The following is a 15448-nucleotide window of genomic DNA, read 5'->3' on the forward strand; positions in this document are numbered from 1 at the left end:
CAAATCCTGTCTTAAGGGGATGTCTGTGTTTGAATAGGGTGTGAGCCTGTGACCTGGCCCAGGAACTAAGTATTTATCATTACAAAAGACTGGCCAGGCTACCCAGGCAATCCAATCAAGTAACCTGCCAAACAGGAGATAAACAACAACAGGAGAAAAACAACATTCAAATTTCTGTTCAGACCGCCTTTTTTGTGATGTAGGTATGATGTATCTGAGGGGTGGTCTTAGGTTACATCCCTTCTGTGCTGTATGTGTGATGTTTCTGGGGGTGGTCTTGATCTACAGGGTGGCAATTTCAAAAGTCTTTATAAGGCGTTGCGTGCCATTGTTCCTCCTCCTCTCCTGCGAGTGAGGGGAGCACCCTGTTGCAACAGATCAATAAAGATCAAGCTTACTAGCTGCTTTGCTTCTCAATATTCTCTGGTTGGCCTCTGTTATTCTCTCCTACCAATAGGGAACCTATGTAAGGACTCTATATGGGCTCTTGGATACCCCAAAAAGGAAAAGGGCAATTTTAGTTTACAACACTGGCTCTTGTTTTTGCTGAGACCTCCCAACCGACTATAATTGCGCAACCTGAATTTTCTGGGATGCGATTGGATCCCACCTGGGAACAGAAAGAGCCTGGAGGAACCCCAGATCCCATATTTTGCCCTTGACTATGGCAACTTCTTGGCAAAAGATTCCTTCCCTGCTGCCCAACCCCATAGTCGAGGTCCCAGTTCTTTGTTTAGCAATGCCTCCTGCTGCTTTTCCAAGCCCCAAATGTTTCATTAAAGTCACCGCTGTGCATTGTGCTCGTGTTTTTTTGGGAGGATTAGCCAATCGCTTTAATAATCCCTCCGCGTAGAAGCCCAGAGAATTAACATTCTCCACAGAGTTCTCTCCGCGGAGTGGCCCTGCAGCGTGCATGACCTAGTTTAATTCCCAGTTCCGCACAGAGAAGGAAAGGTGGAAGGGCTAGAGCAGAGGGACGATTCAGGAGAGTTCACCTGGTTTGGGTTTGGAGAAACATCCTCCCATCGTGAGCCACGCAGAGAGAGGTCCCAGAAGAAGAAGTGGGTCAGAAAACGGTATCTTTGGCAGACATGGGTGCCCGAGCCAGCAAGGGAGAGATCAGGAGCCACAATCCATCCCCACCATGGTACAGGATCCTCTCCTCCAACTGGTGCCTTCGGTCCACGCCGGTCATCGCCAGGCTCGGCCTTCCCTCATGACCTGAATCAAACAAAAAGTTCTATTTAGCGAGCGGTAAAACTAACAAGCGCACTTCTCAAAAGTTCACCTCCGTATCCCAGGGGCAGCCTGAGCAATCGTCAAACGAAGCACACACTTTTTATACCCTTTCCCTTTGCAAAGAACAAACAGAAGGGGCAATTAAAAAAAGAAAAGAAAAATCTCAGCAGAAAAGTTAAACGTTCTTCAGGATTCCTGGGAACGTTAACTCCGCCTGGGGAAAACTGCAGGTCCCACGATTCCTTGGGGGAAGTCGTGTGATTTAAATGTGTGTTTTGATGTATGGTGTGGGGGGTCTGCCTGCCCTCCAGTATGTGGCTAAAAGGTAAAGGGGTAAAGGGACCCCTGACCATTAGCGCTCATCTCACTTTACTGGCCAAGGGAGCCGGCGTACAGCTTCCGGGTCATGTGGCCAGCAGGACTAAGCCGCTTCTGGCGAACCAGAGCAGCACACGGAAACGCCATTTACCTTCCCGCCAGAGTGGTACCTATTTATCTACTTGCACATTGATGTGCTTTTGAACTGCTAGGTTGGCAGGAGCTGGGACCGAGCAACGGGAGCTCACTCTGTTGCGGGGATTCGAACCGCCAACCTTCTGATCAGCAAGTCCTAGGCTCTGTGGTTCAACCCACAGTGCCACCCGCGTCCCTTAGTGTGTGGCTAGCCTTCTCCAAAATCTGGCACCTTTCAGATGTTTTGGTCTCCCAATTCCCTCTGGTCCCAGCCAGTGCAGCCATATGACGCTGGGGCAGATGTGCACACAACCATGCTGATGGGAGATGCAGTTGAAAACATCTGGAGGGCACCAGGTTGAGGAAGACTGGTCCAGTGGCTTTCAAACCATCCTAATGAAGGAACCTTGCAGTCCCTTGGAAGTTCATCAGGAGTTCCTGGATAGGAAGAGGAAGAAGGCTGGGCAGACTCCCCCAAAACACAGCTTTCCCTTTTAACCCTTAGAGCCTGGTGGTCCTGTTCCTCTTCTTCTTCCTCACCTGCCCACTCCAAGTGTGTGAGCAGTCAGAGGTGCAAGGAGAAGGACCTTCTGTCTTCACTCCCTCTGGGAGGTGGCACCACCTAAGCCCATAGGCAGCAGTGAGCAAAAAGCTGCAGCAAGGAGATGACCTCATTGAGGGAGGGGACCCATTGAGCCCACTGGCCTCCCAAACCAGGAATTGTACCAGTAAATGGAACCCCCATGTTCAGAAGCAGATGCCTCTGTATACATTGGTGGTGGATGAGGAGAAAGACAGCGAAATGGTTTGTGTTTGTTGATTCAGAATTTCTAGCTAGTCCTGATCATGTATGAGCATCACTCAGAGCTGATTCAGACAGAATCGCTCCTCAATTGATGTTAACTGCATGGTACCTTGGATCTCAAACGCCTTGGATCCCAAACAAATCAGCTCCCGAACGATCGAAACCCGGAAGTGAGTGTTCCCGTTTTCAAACGATTTTCGGAAGCAAGGCTTCCTGCAGCCAATCAGAAGCCGTGCTTTGGTTTCCGAACATTTTGGAAGTCAGACGGACTTCCAGAATGGATTCTGCTTGACTTCCAAGGTACGACTGCATTAGAGATGTTGGAGAGCCATCTGTCAAAATTTGCCCTTCTCCGGATTTTGCAAGAAAGACGCATCAATTTGTGAAAAGTTCTTGCAAAAATGTGTATGTTAGACCAATTTCCATATAAAAATGCATATTACTAGGAGAAACCTGCCGGTGAATTTTTATGTGGCACTTTAGATGGGCAAAATAAGAGATGGAGATAAAGTGGAATTGACAGATTCCCCTCTTCTTCATCCCTAATTGCATCTCAAGCGGTTGGGATGTCTGCCTTGCAGGCTCCAGAGTGCCATGGGACGGCTGGCAGAGGAGGCAAGGAGGCCGCTGGAGGACAGATATTGCCTGCACAGTCAGCTCCTCCTAGCCTGCTGTTTCAGCAAATTGCAGCCTCCAGATTAGATCAGGTCAGCACAGCAGCAAGTGCTGTCAGGATAACTCTTTATCTCATTTCCCAAGTTAGAAACAATCTCCCCAAATTAAACATTAAACAAGAGATACAATTGAGATGTCCAAGGTGCATCAATAAAATGCACTTCTCCGGTGCTCTGAACGGAAACAGGTGAGCCAAGATAAACGCAGGTGACATGGAGAAGAAAGCAAGAAGACTTGATAAGGACACACACACACACACGACACACACACACACAGTGTAAGGCAGCCTTCCCCAGCCAGGTCCCTGCCAACCCCTCCAAATGTTTTTGACTACAACTCCCTTCAGACAGCAGGGATGGGTGATGCCGAGGCTGATGGGAGTTGTAGTCCACAACATTTGAACAGATTTGCTAAGGCTGGTTTGGAGATAACTTTATCCTGAAGGAGCATCTCCACCCCCGTCGTTCTGCCCGGACACTGAGGTCCAGTGCCGAGGGCCTCCTGGCAGTTCCCTCGCTGTGAGAAGCCAAGTTACAGGGAATCAGGCAGAGGGCCTTCTCAGTTGTGGCACCCGCCCTGTGGAATGCCCTTCCACCAGATGTCAAAGAGAAAAACAACTACCAGACTTTTAGAAGACATCTGAAAGCAGCCCTGTTTAGGGAAGCTTTTAATGTTTAATGTTGCTGTTGTTGTTGTTTAGTCGTTTAGTCGTGTCCGACTCTTCGTGACCCCATGGACCAGAGCACGCCAGGCACTTCTGTCTTCCACTGCCTCCCGCAGTTTGGTCATGCTGGTAGCTTCGAGAACACTGTCCAACCATCTTGTCCTCTGTCGCCCCCTTCTCCTTGTGCCCTCCATCTTTCCCAACATCAGGGTCTTCTCCAGGGAGTCTTCTCTTCTCATGAGGTGGCCAAAGTACTGGAGCCTCAGCTTCACAATCTGTCCTTCCAGTAAGCACAATGTTTAATAGGTTATTGTATTTTAATATTCTGTTGGAAGCCGCCTAGAGTGGCTGGGGAAACCCAGCAAGATGGGTGGAGTATAAATAATATTATATTATTGTTGTTGTTGTTGTTGTTGTTGTTGTTATATTATTGTTATTATTATCCACCGTATAAACACGGGGATTCAGGGATCACCCGACAAAACTGATGAACGCTTCATTCAGAACAAGTTATAGGAATCCCTTCCACTCAAGATGTAGTGCTAGCCATCAGATTTTTTTAAGATGCTTAAATAAGCGCAGTGAGAAGGGTGGGTCGTTCATGATAGCCAAGTCGAACCCCCATGTTCAACAGCAGTATATCTCTCATCGCCATAGGAGGGGTGTGGCTCTCAAACTTTGCTTGCGCTACAAAAAGCAGGTGAGAACTTGCTGCTAGTGCCGCTGCCAGGGGCTGCCCGGTTGATACTGAACCACAACGAGGACTTTTCAGTGGTGGTCCTCCAGTTGCAGAAAACTCTCCCCATTAGCTTTCAGGAGGAATTTGAAAACATTCCCGTCCACCCAGACATTGGGTGTCTGAAGAAGACTGTTCCTGGCAATGTGCTGATCAGTGGGTGGAAGAACAGTTTTAACTGTAATGGCTTTTAGAATGTTTTTAATAGAAGCTGCTTTTAGATGTTTTTAACTGCAAGCACTTTTAGAATGTTTTAAATCTGTTTCGGAATGTTTCTGCTTTCTTTTGTAAACTGTGTATCTGTTTGCTGCCCTGGGCTCTTTGGGGAGAAAGGGCCAGATATGTTCAATAAATAAATAAATATGCATTTCCAAGAGGGATCGCATTGTCCAAGGACTAGCCATCAGGGCAATTCTTATGACCCGAAATATTTGATTTTTCATGCTATATTTTTTTATTTTTTTAAAAAATAATTTTTTTATCCTAAGGATGTTTTTAGAGGGGGGAAAACCATTTTGAATATTGCAGGGTGGATATTTTGATAGAAGGCTCAGAGTAAAATAGTCTCCCAGCATCCTATCAAAGAACTGCACGGTCGGAAGGAATCCACGGAGTCATCTAGTCCAACCCTGTGTGATACAGGAATCATAGCTAAAGGGCTTTTCATAAGTGCAGAGTGTTATGGTGCACTTATCTGAGGAGCCATGAAATCCAAGACTGTGCAAGTCACAGGCTAGCAGCCAAAGCTAAACAGGCACCATCTGCCCAGAAGGTCCAAGGTCAACGCCTCTCTGTTTGGTTCAAACATCAGCTGTTCTAAGCGACACCATTAAGGGTATCAAGAAATCTTGCCTCTTTGTCGTGACTGGAACACATATTTAGCCAGTCTATGTGAAGATGGGGACACGGGTGGCGCTGTGGGTTAAACCACAGAGCCTAGGACTTGCCAATCAGAAGGTTGTTGGTTCGAATCCCCACGATGGGGTGACCTCCCGTTGCTTGGTCCCTGCTCCTGCCAACCTAGCAGTTCAAAAGCACGTCAAAGTCAAGTAGATAAATAGGTACCACTCCGGCAGGAAGGTAAACGGCGTTTCCGTGCACTGCTCTGGTTCGCCAGAAGTGGCTCAGTCATGCTGGCCACATGACCCGGAAGCTGTATGCTGGCTCCCTCAGCCAATAAAGTGAGATGAGCGCCACAACCCCAGAGTCAGTCAAGACTGGACCTAATGGTCAGGGGTCCCTTTACCTTATTTGAAGATAGTTAAAGTCAGTGGCATAGAGTGGGGGGACGGGGGACGGACACAGGGGCGATTGCCCTGGGCATAAAATTGTTCGGAGGCACAAAATTTAAACACCCAGTGCTGCCTCAAGACAGCCATGTGATTCTGTCACTGGGCTCCTTTGAAAACGCCTTCTCCATGAGAACCAGGAAAAGATGGCAAAAATGTTTAAAACAGGCTCCAATAAGCATTGGGAATGTAAGGGAAAAAAGGATACATTCTTTCATATGTGGTGGAATTTTAAATTGATAAAAAAAGTATTGGGAAATGATTTATAATGAACTGAAAAAAATGTTTAAGATAACCTTTGTAAAAAGTCCAGAAGACTTTCTGCTAGGCATTTCAGGTTAAGATTTACCAAAAGAGGAGAAAAGGCTTTTCATGTACGCTACAACTGTAGCTAGAATATTGCTAGCACAAAGATGGGAAAGTGTTGAAATACCAACCAAAAAAAAATGGCAAGGAAAATTGATGCAATACGCTGAAATGGCAAAACTAACGGAAAGACTTCGAGACAAGGACAGTAGAGACTTTAGGAAAGACTGGGAACCATTCATGTTATTTTTACAGAATCAGTGCAAAGAAATGGACTCACTTGCAGGGTTTGATTAAACACTTGCAATTAATAAAATAAATGTAGGAAATAGAATGAGGATGTTAAAATGATAAGAGAAGAATAATAATTATGTTGAAAAGAGTTCAAGAATAAGAAATAACCAATAACCAGGGAAAGATAATATGCCAAAAAATCAGAAGAGGTAGCTAAGGGAAGTCGTGGAGGGGAGGGGAAAATTGGGGAATGATATTTTTGTTATATGTTGTGATATTTTGATGTTCAAAAAATTGTAAAATCTCAATAAAAATTATTACAAAAAAAGAGAGCCAGGAAACAACCTCTCCAGACAACGGAACGACTCTTTTTTTCTTATCTCTGTGGCTACGATCTCCTGGGTGACATGGAAGCTGTTAGGCGGCGGGTTACACATGCATATTCCGTCCGTTTCCTCCCTCTCACGCTCCCCATCCCCCTCCATGAAGCCCTGGGCACTGGCAACCCAGGCTATGCCACTGGTTGAAGTCACCCATTGCTATAACACCTCCTTCTTTTTTGGGTGCTTCCTTGGTTTCCGTCTTCGTCTCAAGATCTCCCTGAGTGTTTTGATCGGGGGGGGGGGGAGCAACAATAGCACATCCTTAGCACTAAATTACTATTGGGGCCTAGTATCACCACTGTTATGTACTGAGTCGAATAGGATCCAAACTGCAGCAGTCTGATTGGTCCTAGAACAATAGGCTCCAAAAGGCAGCAGTCTGATTGGTCCTAGAACAATAGGCTCCAAAAGGCAGCAGTCTGATTGGTCCTAGAACAATGCAGCAGTATGATTGGTTAGCAGGAACCACCCAATCATGCTCCAGATAGAAGTGAATCCACAACCTGATTGGCTTACAGTAGAATTCCGGAATTAGCCAATCATGTGCAGCCCATTGTGTAAATAATGTATATAAAGCAGATACTCTGAGGGGACATTCATTCATTCCTCCTCACCACTATCAGCTGAATAAAGAGCATGAAATCACTTTGCGACTCTGAGTATATTTCAACCACCCACGACGATCCTTTGTAGGGGTACACCCCTTTAGGGATTTCAAACTTGATGGACTCAGTGTGTCTTTGATGTACAGAAAGACACCACCTCCAGGACAGCCTTCTCTGTCCTTCTTCTAGAGTTTATCTCCAGAAATAACTGGGTACTTTCTGTCCCACCAGTTTTCTGTTACCTATCAATGCCCTCTGCTAAGACCAAGTGCTCCAGTTCAGCCATCTTTCCTCAGAGGCTCTTAGCATTGGTGCATAAACACATGTATACAGTCTCTCAGTGCCTTTGGCCTTGTGGTGCTATGACCTCTCTTACACTGTCCTGAGGCAGCCCCACCAGGAAGAAAAGAAGCTGCCTCGTTCTCTTCCATTCTCTTGGACTGTTGAATGCTACGAACAACAATGGCTGTGCTCTGCCCGCACAGCTGGTAGCAGCAACGATTCTGAATACCAATTGCAACCACAGGAGCAGAGAATTCTCTTATCCTTGGGTCTTGCTTCCAGGTTTCCTTCTGGGGCATCTGGGCAGCCACTGTGAGAAGAGGACACGTTCTTGGACAGTCCAATGGCCGGATCAAGAAGGCTCTTTCTGTCTTCTTATGTTCTGTTTACCAGCTGCTGCTGCCTCACTCTCCATTTCCATTCAGGAAACAAAATCCCATCATTAAAGAAGCACATGCTGCCTTGGTCAGACCACACCTGGAATACTGTGTCCAATTCTGGGCACCACAATTTAGGAAGGATGTTGACAAGCTGGAACAAGTGCAGAGGTGGGCAGCCAAGTTGATCAAGGGTCTGGAAGCCAAGCCTTATGAGGAACAGTGGAGGGAGTTGGGTATGTTTAGCCTGGTAAAGAGGAGACTGAGATATCTCAAGGGCTGTCATGTGGAACAGGGACCAACTATAGGGGGCCCTAGCGGCCCAAGCACCCCAAAAAACTTTGTTGTGGGTGCTCAGCACCCACACCGCAGGGCCCCCCACCTTGCTGGAAGTCACATCCAAGGCCTCATGAGACCTCAGAGATGCTGCCTGAGGCCTTGCGAAAACCTCATACCCTGACTTCCGGTGGCACCAGAAGTCAGGTTCTGAGGCTGTGGGGTGCATGATGTCGTGACCCATAACCTGGGGCCCACATCAGCACCCCTGACATGGAAGACAGAACAAGCTTGTTTTCTCCTGCTCTGGAGGGTAGGACTCGGACCAATGGCTTCAGGTTACAAGAAAGGAGATTCTGACTAAACATCAGGAAAAACTTTCTGACAGAGCTGTTCGACAGTGGAATGGTCTCCCTTGGGAGTTTGTCCAGGCATAGGCAAACTCCGGCCCTCCAGATGTTTGGGGCTACAATTCCCATCATCCCTGACCACTGGTCCTGTTAGCTAGGGATGATGGGAATTGTATGTTGTATGCCTGTTGTAGACTTTCCTTCATTGGAGGTTTTCAAGCAGAGGTTGGATGGTCATCTGTCATGGATGCTTTAGCTGAGATTCCTGCATTGCAGGGGGTTGGACTAGATGACCCTTGGGGTCCCTGCCAACTCTACAATTCTATGATTCTATATCAGGTGCCCATTTCACATGGAGCATCCTTTCCCAAACATTGGATTTCTGTCAGAGAGGTTTTGAATTTTTTTTTTCTTAACCTGAGGTACCACTTTAGCTAATGGGGCCTCCTGCCACTGCTGCACGATTTCTGTTCTCATCCTGAAGCAAAGTTCTTAACCTGAGGTACTATTTCTGGGTTAGTGGAGTGTGTAACCTGAAGCGTCTGTAACCCACTGTATTTTTAAAAACGGTTTTGAAGCCTTATTAGATCCCTCATCCCTCTTACCTTGACTTTGGCTTTACACGTTGTCATTTTAACACTACTTTTCTCAATTAAGAGAAAATAAATCCTGCTTGCCTTCGTGACACCCTAACGGTGCACCTGGAGAGAATATGTCATGTGTTGAAAGAAGCTGAATAATTAAAGGCTCCTCCTGTGAGCTCCAAAGCATTCACAGACCCCAGAGGTTGTGACTGGCAAGGAGGAGTCCTCCTGCATGAGTCACTGGCCTGCGGAGACCACCTCCTTTCCGCGGTGATCCTCCAGAGGTGGGCAGTCCTTCAGGGCCTCTAAGCCATCTCTTTCCACACAGGGACTCAGAAGCATTCGCTGCCCTCAGGGAGGCTGCCTGGTGCAGCTCAGCAGGAGTTGCTGCTATTTTGAGTGATGGCAGAGGCAATGTGGGGCTTCTGAAGTCTTGCGTGGGACTGACCACCACAATTATAGCACATGATTATTATTTAAATTCCTTTTTGCCCCTCTCAAATCCTTTACTATTTTATTCACATAATATACATTATTTATAGCAAACAACTCCAAAATAAGCAGACAACTCCAAAATAAAATCATATGTAACAAAACCATAAGTCTCATGTTTTCATTTACACAGATCTCCTCTCCAATACTTTTACTTGATATTACTTGATCAAGTATCAAATATCATCAAGAAATATCAAGATTATTATTTCAATTCCTATAGCACCCTTCATCCAACGATCACAGGGCAGTTTACAATATAAAAACACAAACGTACACATAGGAGCCTTTGCCCCCTTCCCAATAAAATATTTTAGGGGGCAAAGGCTCCCCCAAAGTTGATGGGCATTGCCATTTAAATGGTGTGTGTGTGTGTGTGTGTGTGTGTGTGTGTGTGTGTGTGTGCACTGCACCATGTGATCGATATTGTGAGGCAGGGCTTACCTGCCCACCAAATACCGTATTTTTCGCTCTATAAGATGCACCAGACCACAAGACGCACCTAGTTTTTGGAGGAGGAAAACAAGAAAAAAAATATTCTGAATCTCAGAAGCCAGAACAGCAAGAGGGATCACTGCGCAGTGGAAGCAGCAATCCCTCTTGCTCTTCTGGCTTCTGGGATAGGTGCGCAGTCTGCATTCACTCCATAAGACGCACACACATTTCCCCTTACTTTTTAGGAGGGAAAAAGTGAGTCTTATAGAGCAAAAAATACGGTATTTGATTCAAGTTGGCACCCGTGCGCATGCATAATAAACAAAAACAATAATCTACACACACAGTTTAAAAGGTCATAGATTGTTTAATTAGCCGGTTTCAGAAAGTGTGACTTAGGAAAGCTCATATTTCAGTGCAAATTAAACTTTCTCTCAGTTTTATATACGTCGCAAAATGGAATAATAATTAAAAACTTTACCTCCAAAAAGCAAACTAAATCTAGTTTCACCCCCATCGCTACCCAGAACATCATTTGCACATTAAAGCATCAGGCTTATCCTCTGGTAATATTTGAGGTTGAAGGAAGCAAAGAGGTGTTATTTGTGGAGTGGGGGTTCCCCAGCAAACAAATCCATGAGTCCTTTCAATACTCAGCCAGAATCTACACACACACACAAATACACACTGCCCTCCTTAAAGTCTGGCACACCCAGAGGCATCATTGAGTCAAGGAAACATGCAGAAGAATGCTCAGCATCTTTCTAAAATCAGGTCATGTATTTTGGGCTGATGCATAGATGTTTAAGAATACAAGACTTTGCAATTCCGTGGGGTGGACTTTTAAATTACTGTATTATTATTATTATTATTATTATTATTATTATTATTATTATTAACAGTAATAAGAATACAGTGGTACCTTAGGTTACATACGCTTCAGGTTCCATACGCTTCAGGTTACAGACTCCGCTAACCCGGAAATAGTGCTTCAGGTTAAGAACTTTGCTTCAGGTTGAGAACAGAAATCGTGCTCCGGCGGCACGGCAGCAGCAGGAGGCCCCATTAGCTAAAGTGGTGCTTCAGGTTAAGAACAGTTTCAGGTTAAGTACGGACCTCCGGAACGAATTAAGTACTTAACCCGAGGTACCACTGTAAATAATTTATGATGGTGGAGGCGGGCAGGAGAAAAAGAAGACTTTTTGATTCACTTTTCCCTTTCTGACCTTTTTTTTCCGGGGAAAGGCTTTACAGAGCACCTGCTTGGCATGCAGAAGGTCCCAGGTCCCGTCCCCAATGGCATCTCCAGGGCAGGGTCCCTTGCCTGAAACCCTAGAGAGCCACTGCCAGACAGAGTAAACAGTACTGAACTAGATGGACCAATGGTCTGCCTCTGTATAAGGCAGCTTCCTATTTCATTCAGCTCTTTAAAAAACAAACATAAGGACTAGAATCTTGATTTGTTTTTAAGGAAAGGGCTGTCAGTGGCGTAGCGTGGGGGGTGCAGGGGGGGCCGGCCCCACCGGGCGCAACATCTGGGGGTTAGGGTTAGGGGGCGCAAATCCACGGGTTAGGGGGCGCAAATTACTTGCCTTGCCCCGGGTGCTGACAACCCACGCTACGCCACTGAGGGCTGTAGCTCCTTGGTAGAGCACCTGCCTTGCGAGCAGAAGGAACCAGGTTCTATCCCTAGTAGCATCCCCAGGCAGGGATGCCTGAAACCCTGGAGAGCTGCTGCCAGTTAGTGCAGACTACATTGAGCTGGAAGGATCACCGCTCTCTGACTCAGTACAAAGCAGGTTCCTATGCATCTGTGCATTACGGGAAGGGCTGTAGCTCAACGGAAGTGTATCTGCTTTGTATGCAAAATGTCTCTGGTTCAAGCCCCGGCAGCATCTCCAGGTAATGACACCCCCCCCCCCAAAAGAAACCCTGGAGAGCTGCTGCCAGTCAGTGTAGACAATACTGAGCTAGATAGACCAGCGCTCTGAGTCCGTACAAGACAGCTTTCCTGTGTTCCTACTTCGTGACACACACCAAGGATGATTTACGCAGGAGCGGTGTCCATCATGAACCGCAGGCGAGAGAGAGAGAGCCTTTCAAGGGATCCTGTTTATTACCCGGCTGGAAGCGGACGGGTCCGAGTCCCTGCCGGTCAGCAGAGAGCAGGAGGAGTAAAAGAAAAAGAAAAAGGGGAAAGTGGCGGGGGGTGGGAGAAGCAATTAAAATGTTGTCCTTGTTGCAGCGCAGCTGTTTGCAGCACAGGGGAGGTTTTGAGCCGAAACAACGGGAGGGGGGGGGGACCACTGCAGCTTTTTGGGAGCGCACACAGAGAGAGGCTGGATTATTCCTGTCCCCAGCAGCTGAAGATTTCAATCAAGGCATCTCTCATCATATGCACCACAGAAGCTATGTTTTAGCTGAGATTTCCAAAAAAGAAATGAATCATTTTCTTAGATTCCACCTCCCCCCGCTCCTCACACACACACCAAGAATCCGGGGTGCGAAGGAAAAGCCTCTGGGTTGCATCCTTCCCACCTACCCGCTTAATTCCTGCTTCCTCCAGCTGGGAGGGTTTCGCCTTACCTGGGCAGGGAGAGCAGTGAGGCGCGCAAGCAATTGGGCATCAGCCTTGGCATCAGCTGCCGGATGGAGGCAGAGGCTGTGGAAGAGGCTGCTTTCGCTCCTGCCTGGACTTCTGGGTCTTTGCAGAGAGGGAGGCCGGGTTTCCTCTGTCTCCCCCCCCCCCGCCCCAGCCCTGCAGTATTGATCCAAATGGGCCAAGGAGGTGCCAACTTGGCCGGAGTCCCGCAAGGCTTCCTTCCGGCGCCAGCAGCTGCTGCTCATCTGCAGCCCCAAAAAACTTTAGGCTGGGGAAAGACGGAGGGAGACTCCGGGTCCTGCATGAAACTTCCAAGGCACCTGCAGACAGAGAGAGAAAGGGAGAGAGAGAGAGAGAGGCTATTGACAGCTCAGAGCCCCCCTGGCGGTGGCTGAGAAGACAGCCCTAGGCTCCAGGGTCAGAAGCGGACCCAGGAGTGCTCCCTGTGACTTAACCGCTTCACCGCTGCAGCGGGACAGCCAGGGAGCGAGGGAGCATCCCTTGGTGCTTGGCAAGGAAGATCAGATCGTAAGAGGAACACAGGACACAGAGAGAGAGGGAGACAAGAGGTTACATAAGGCCACAGGAAGCTGCCTGAGTCACAACCCTGGTCCACTGGGCTCAAAATAGTCTGTGCTGACTGGTCCGGTGATTTCGGGAGTCTCCTGGAGACAGGGGCAGTTTTACTGGGAAACTAATGAATCTAATGAATGCCGATCAGAAGGTCGGCGGTTCAAATCCCTGCGGCGGGGTGAGCTCCCGTTGCTCGGTCCCAGCTCCTGCCAACCTAGCAGTTTGAAAGCAGGTCAAAGTACAAGTAGATAAATAGGTACCGCTCTGGCGGGAAGGTAAACGGCATTTCCATGCGCTGCTCTGGTTCGCCAGAAGCAGCTTAGTCATGCTGACCACATGACCCGGAAGTTGTACGCCGGCTCCCTCGGCCAATAAAGCGAGATGAGCGCCGCAACCCCAGTCGGTCACGACTGGACCTAATGGTCAGGGGTCCCTTTACCTTTACCTTTAATGAATATTAATCTTCAGGGCCCCGATCCCAGAGGACCCCCAGAAGCAACTTAAGTCCACATGGCTTAAAATTTTGGGGTCAGTGCTTTTTTTCTGGGGGGGCGGGGGGATGCATACCCCTAAACATTTTGTGAATCTAAGTTGGGCCTCATCCAGGAGCATTATTTCAATTCGAGTAGAAAAATGAGAGTACACCTAAACATTTTCTTTTTTATATAGAAAAAAAGCACTGGGTCTAGTAGACTCAACTGGAGTCGCACAACTCATATTGATTAATTTTGTTGTTGTATACCGTATATTTCAGCAATCCCAAAGTCTGCGAGTCAGTAGCACACAAGGGTGCCAACTTGAATAAAACATTGGGGGGGGCGCTCAGGTAAGCTCCGCCCCACATGATCAATCACAAGACACGACACACCATTTGATGGGAATGCCCATCCAATGGGGGGGCGGGGCCCTCAAATATTTTATAGGAGGAGGAAGGGACCATGGACCCTAGGCGTTGCTTCCTATGGTAGCACAGATGTTGCAAAGGTGGGGTGATCTGTCGTGGAAGAACCCCACTGAAGAAGATAACAACAGCTACCCAGACGTCGTTGCTGGTTGCTAAGGGGGCCCCCATGATGGTTTAAGCTTCAGGGGCCCCAAAAATGTAGGTCCCCCGCAGTCTGGAAATGGCAGGGATCGAACCTGAGACCTTCTCCATGCAGAGTAGGTAGTCTGTTATAGAACAGTTGTCCTTTCCGTAAAGATAAACCAAGACTCTAGTCCTCATGGTTCTGAACTTCGGAACTTACTTCCACAGGAGGCCGTGATGGCCACCAATCTAGATAGTTTTTAAAGAGGATTGGAGAAATTCATTGAGAAGAAGGCTATTAATCCCTACTAGCTAAGATGGACAGGCTCTGCCTCCACTGTCAGAGGCAGCAATGCTTCTGAATACCAGTTGCTGGGAACTGCAGGAGAATAGAATAGAATAGAATTTATTATTTATACCCAGCCCATCTGGCTGGGTTTCCCCAGCCACTCTGGGCGGCTTCCAACAGAGTATTAAAATACAGTGGTATGTTAAACATTAAAAGCTTCCCTAAACAGGGCTGCCTTCAGATGTCTTCTAAAAGTCTGGTAGTTGTTCTTCTCTTTGACATCTAGTGGGAAGGCGTTCCACAGGGCAGGTGCCACTACCAAGAAGGCCCTCTGCCTGGTTCCCTGTAACTTGGCTTCTCACAGTGAGGGAACAGTGAGGCCCTCAGCGCTGGACCTCAGTGCCCAGGCAGAACGATGGGGGTGGAGATGCTCCTTCAGGTACACTGGACTGAGGCCATTTAGGGCTTTCAAGGTCAGCACCAACACTTTGAATTGTGCTTGGAAACACACTGAGAGCCAATGTAGGTCTTTCAAGACCAGTATTATGTGGTCTCGGCGGCCGCTCCCAGTCGCCAGAGGGCAGAATGCTCTTGTGCTCGAATCCTGCTTGCCAGTTTCCCACAAGCATCTGGTTGGCCACTGTGAGAACAGGATGCTGGACTAGTTGGGCCATTGGCCTGATCCAGCAAGCTCTTCCTATGTTCTTATAAAGTGCTGATTTAAATAGGAACCTATCCCAGGCTGAATTAGAACACTGATTCTTTGAAGTGA

The 15448-nt window shown here is 47.6% G+C and overlaps 1 protein-coding gene across 4 annotated transcripts in view; it reads right to left on the reverse strand.

Moving 5' to 3' along the window:
- AIFM3 (AIF family member 3) overlaps nucleotides 1-13157 on the reverse strand; it is a gene marked incomplete at its 3' end in the record, with an annotated part of 50228 nt that extends 37071 nt beyond the window's left edge. For 2 of the 4 annotated variants that reach the window (XM_081892373.1, XM_081892372.1), the window contains exons 1-2: nucleotides 12772-13157; nucleotides 996-1221 (exon numbers count right to left, since the gene is read on the reverse strand). In XM_081892373.1, coding sequence (XP_081748499.1) covers nucleotides 996-1026 — 31 coding nt within the window. In that variant the 5' untranslated portion in view covers nucleotides 1027-1221; nucleotides 12772-13157. The remainder of the gene's footprint in view (nucleotides 1-995; nucleotides 1222-12771) is intronic. The other 2 variants (XM_081892374.1, XM_081892375.1) reach the window with 1 other exon arrangement.
- Nucleotides 13158-15448: the final 2291 nt, after the last annotated feature.

The sequence above is a fragment of the Podarcis melisellensis genome, assembly GCF_964234715.1.
Source record: "Podarcis melisellensis genome assembly, chromosome: 16".
In the NCBI taxonomy this organism is placed as follows: domain Eukaryota; kingdom Metazoa; phylum Chordata; class Lepidosauria; order Squamata; family Lacertidae; genus Podarcis; species Podarcis melisellensis.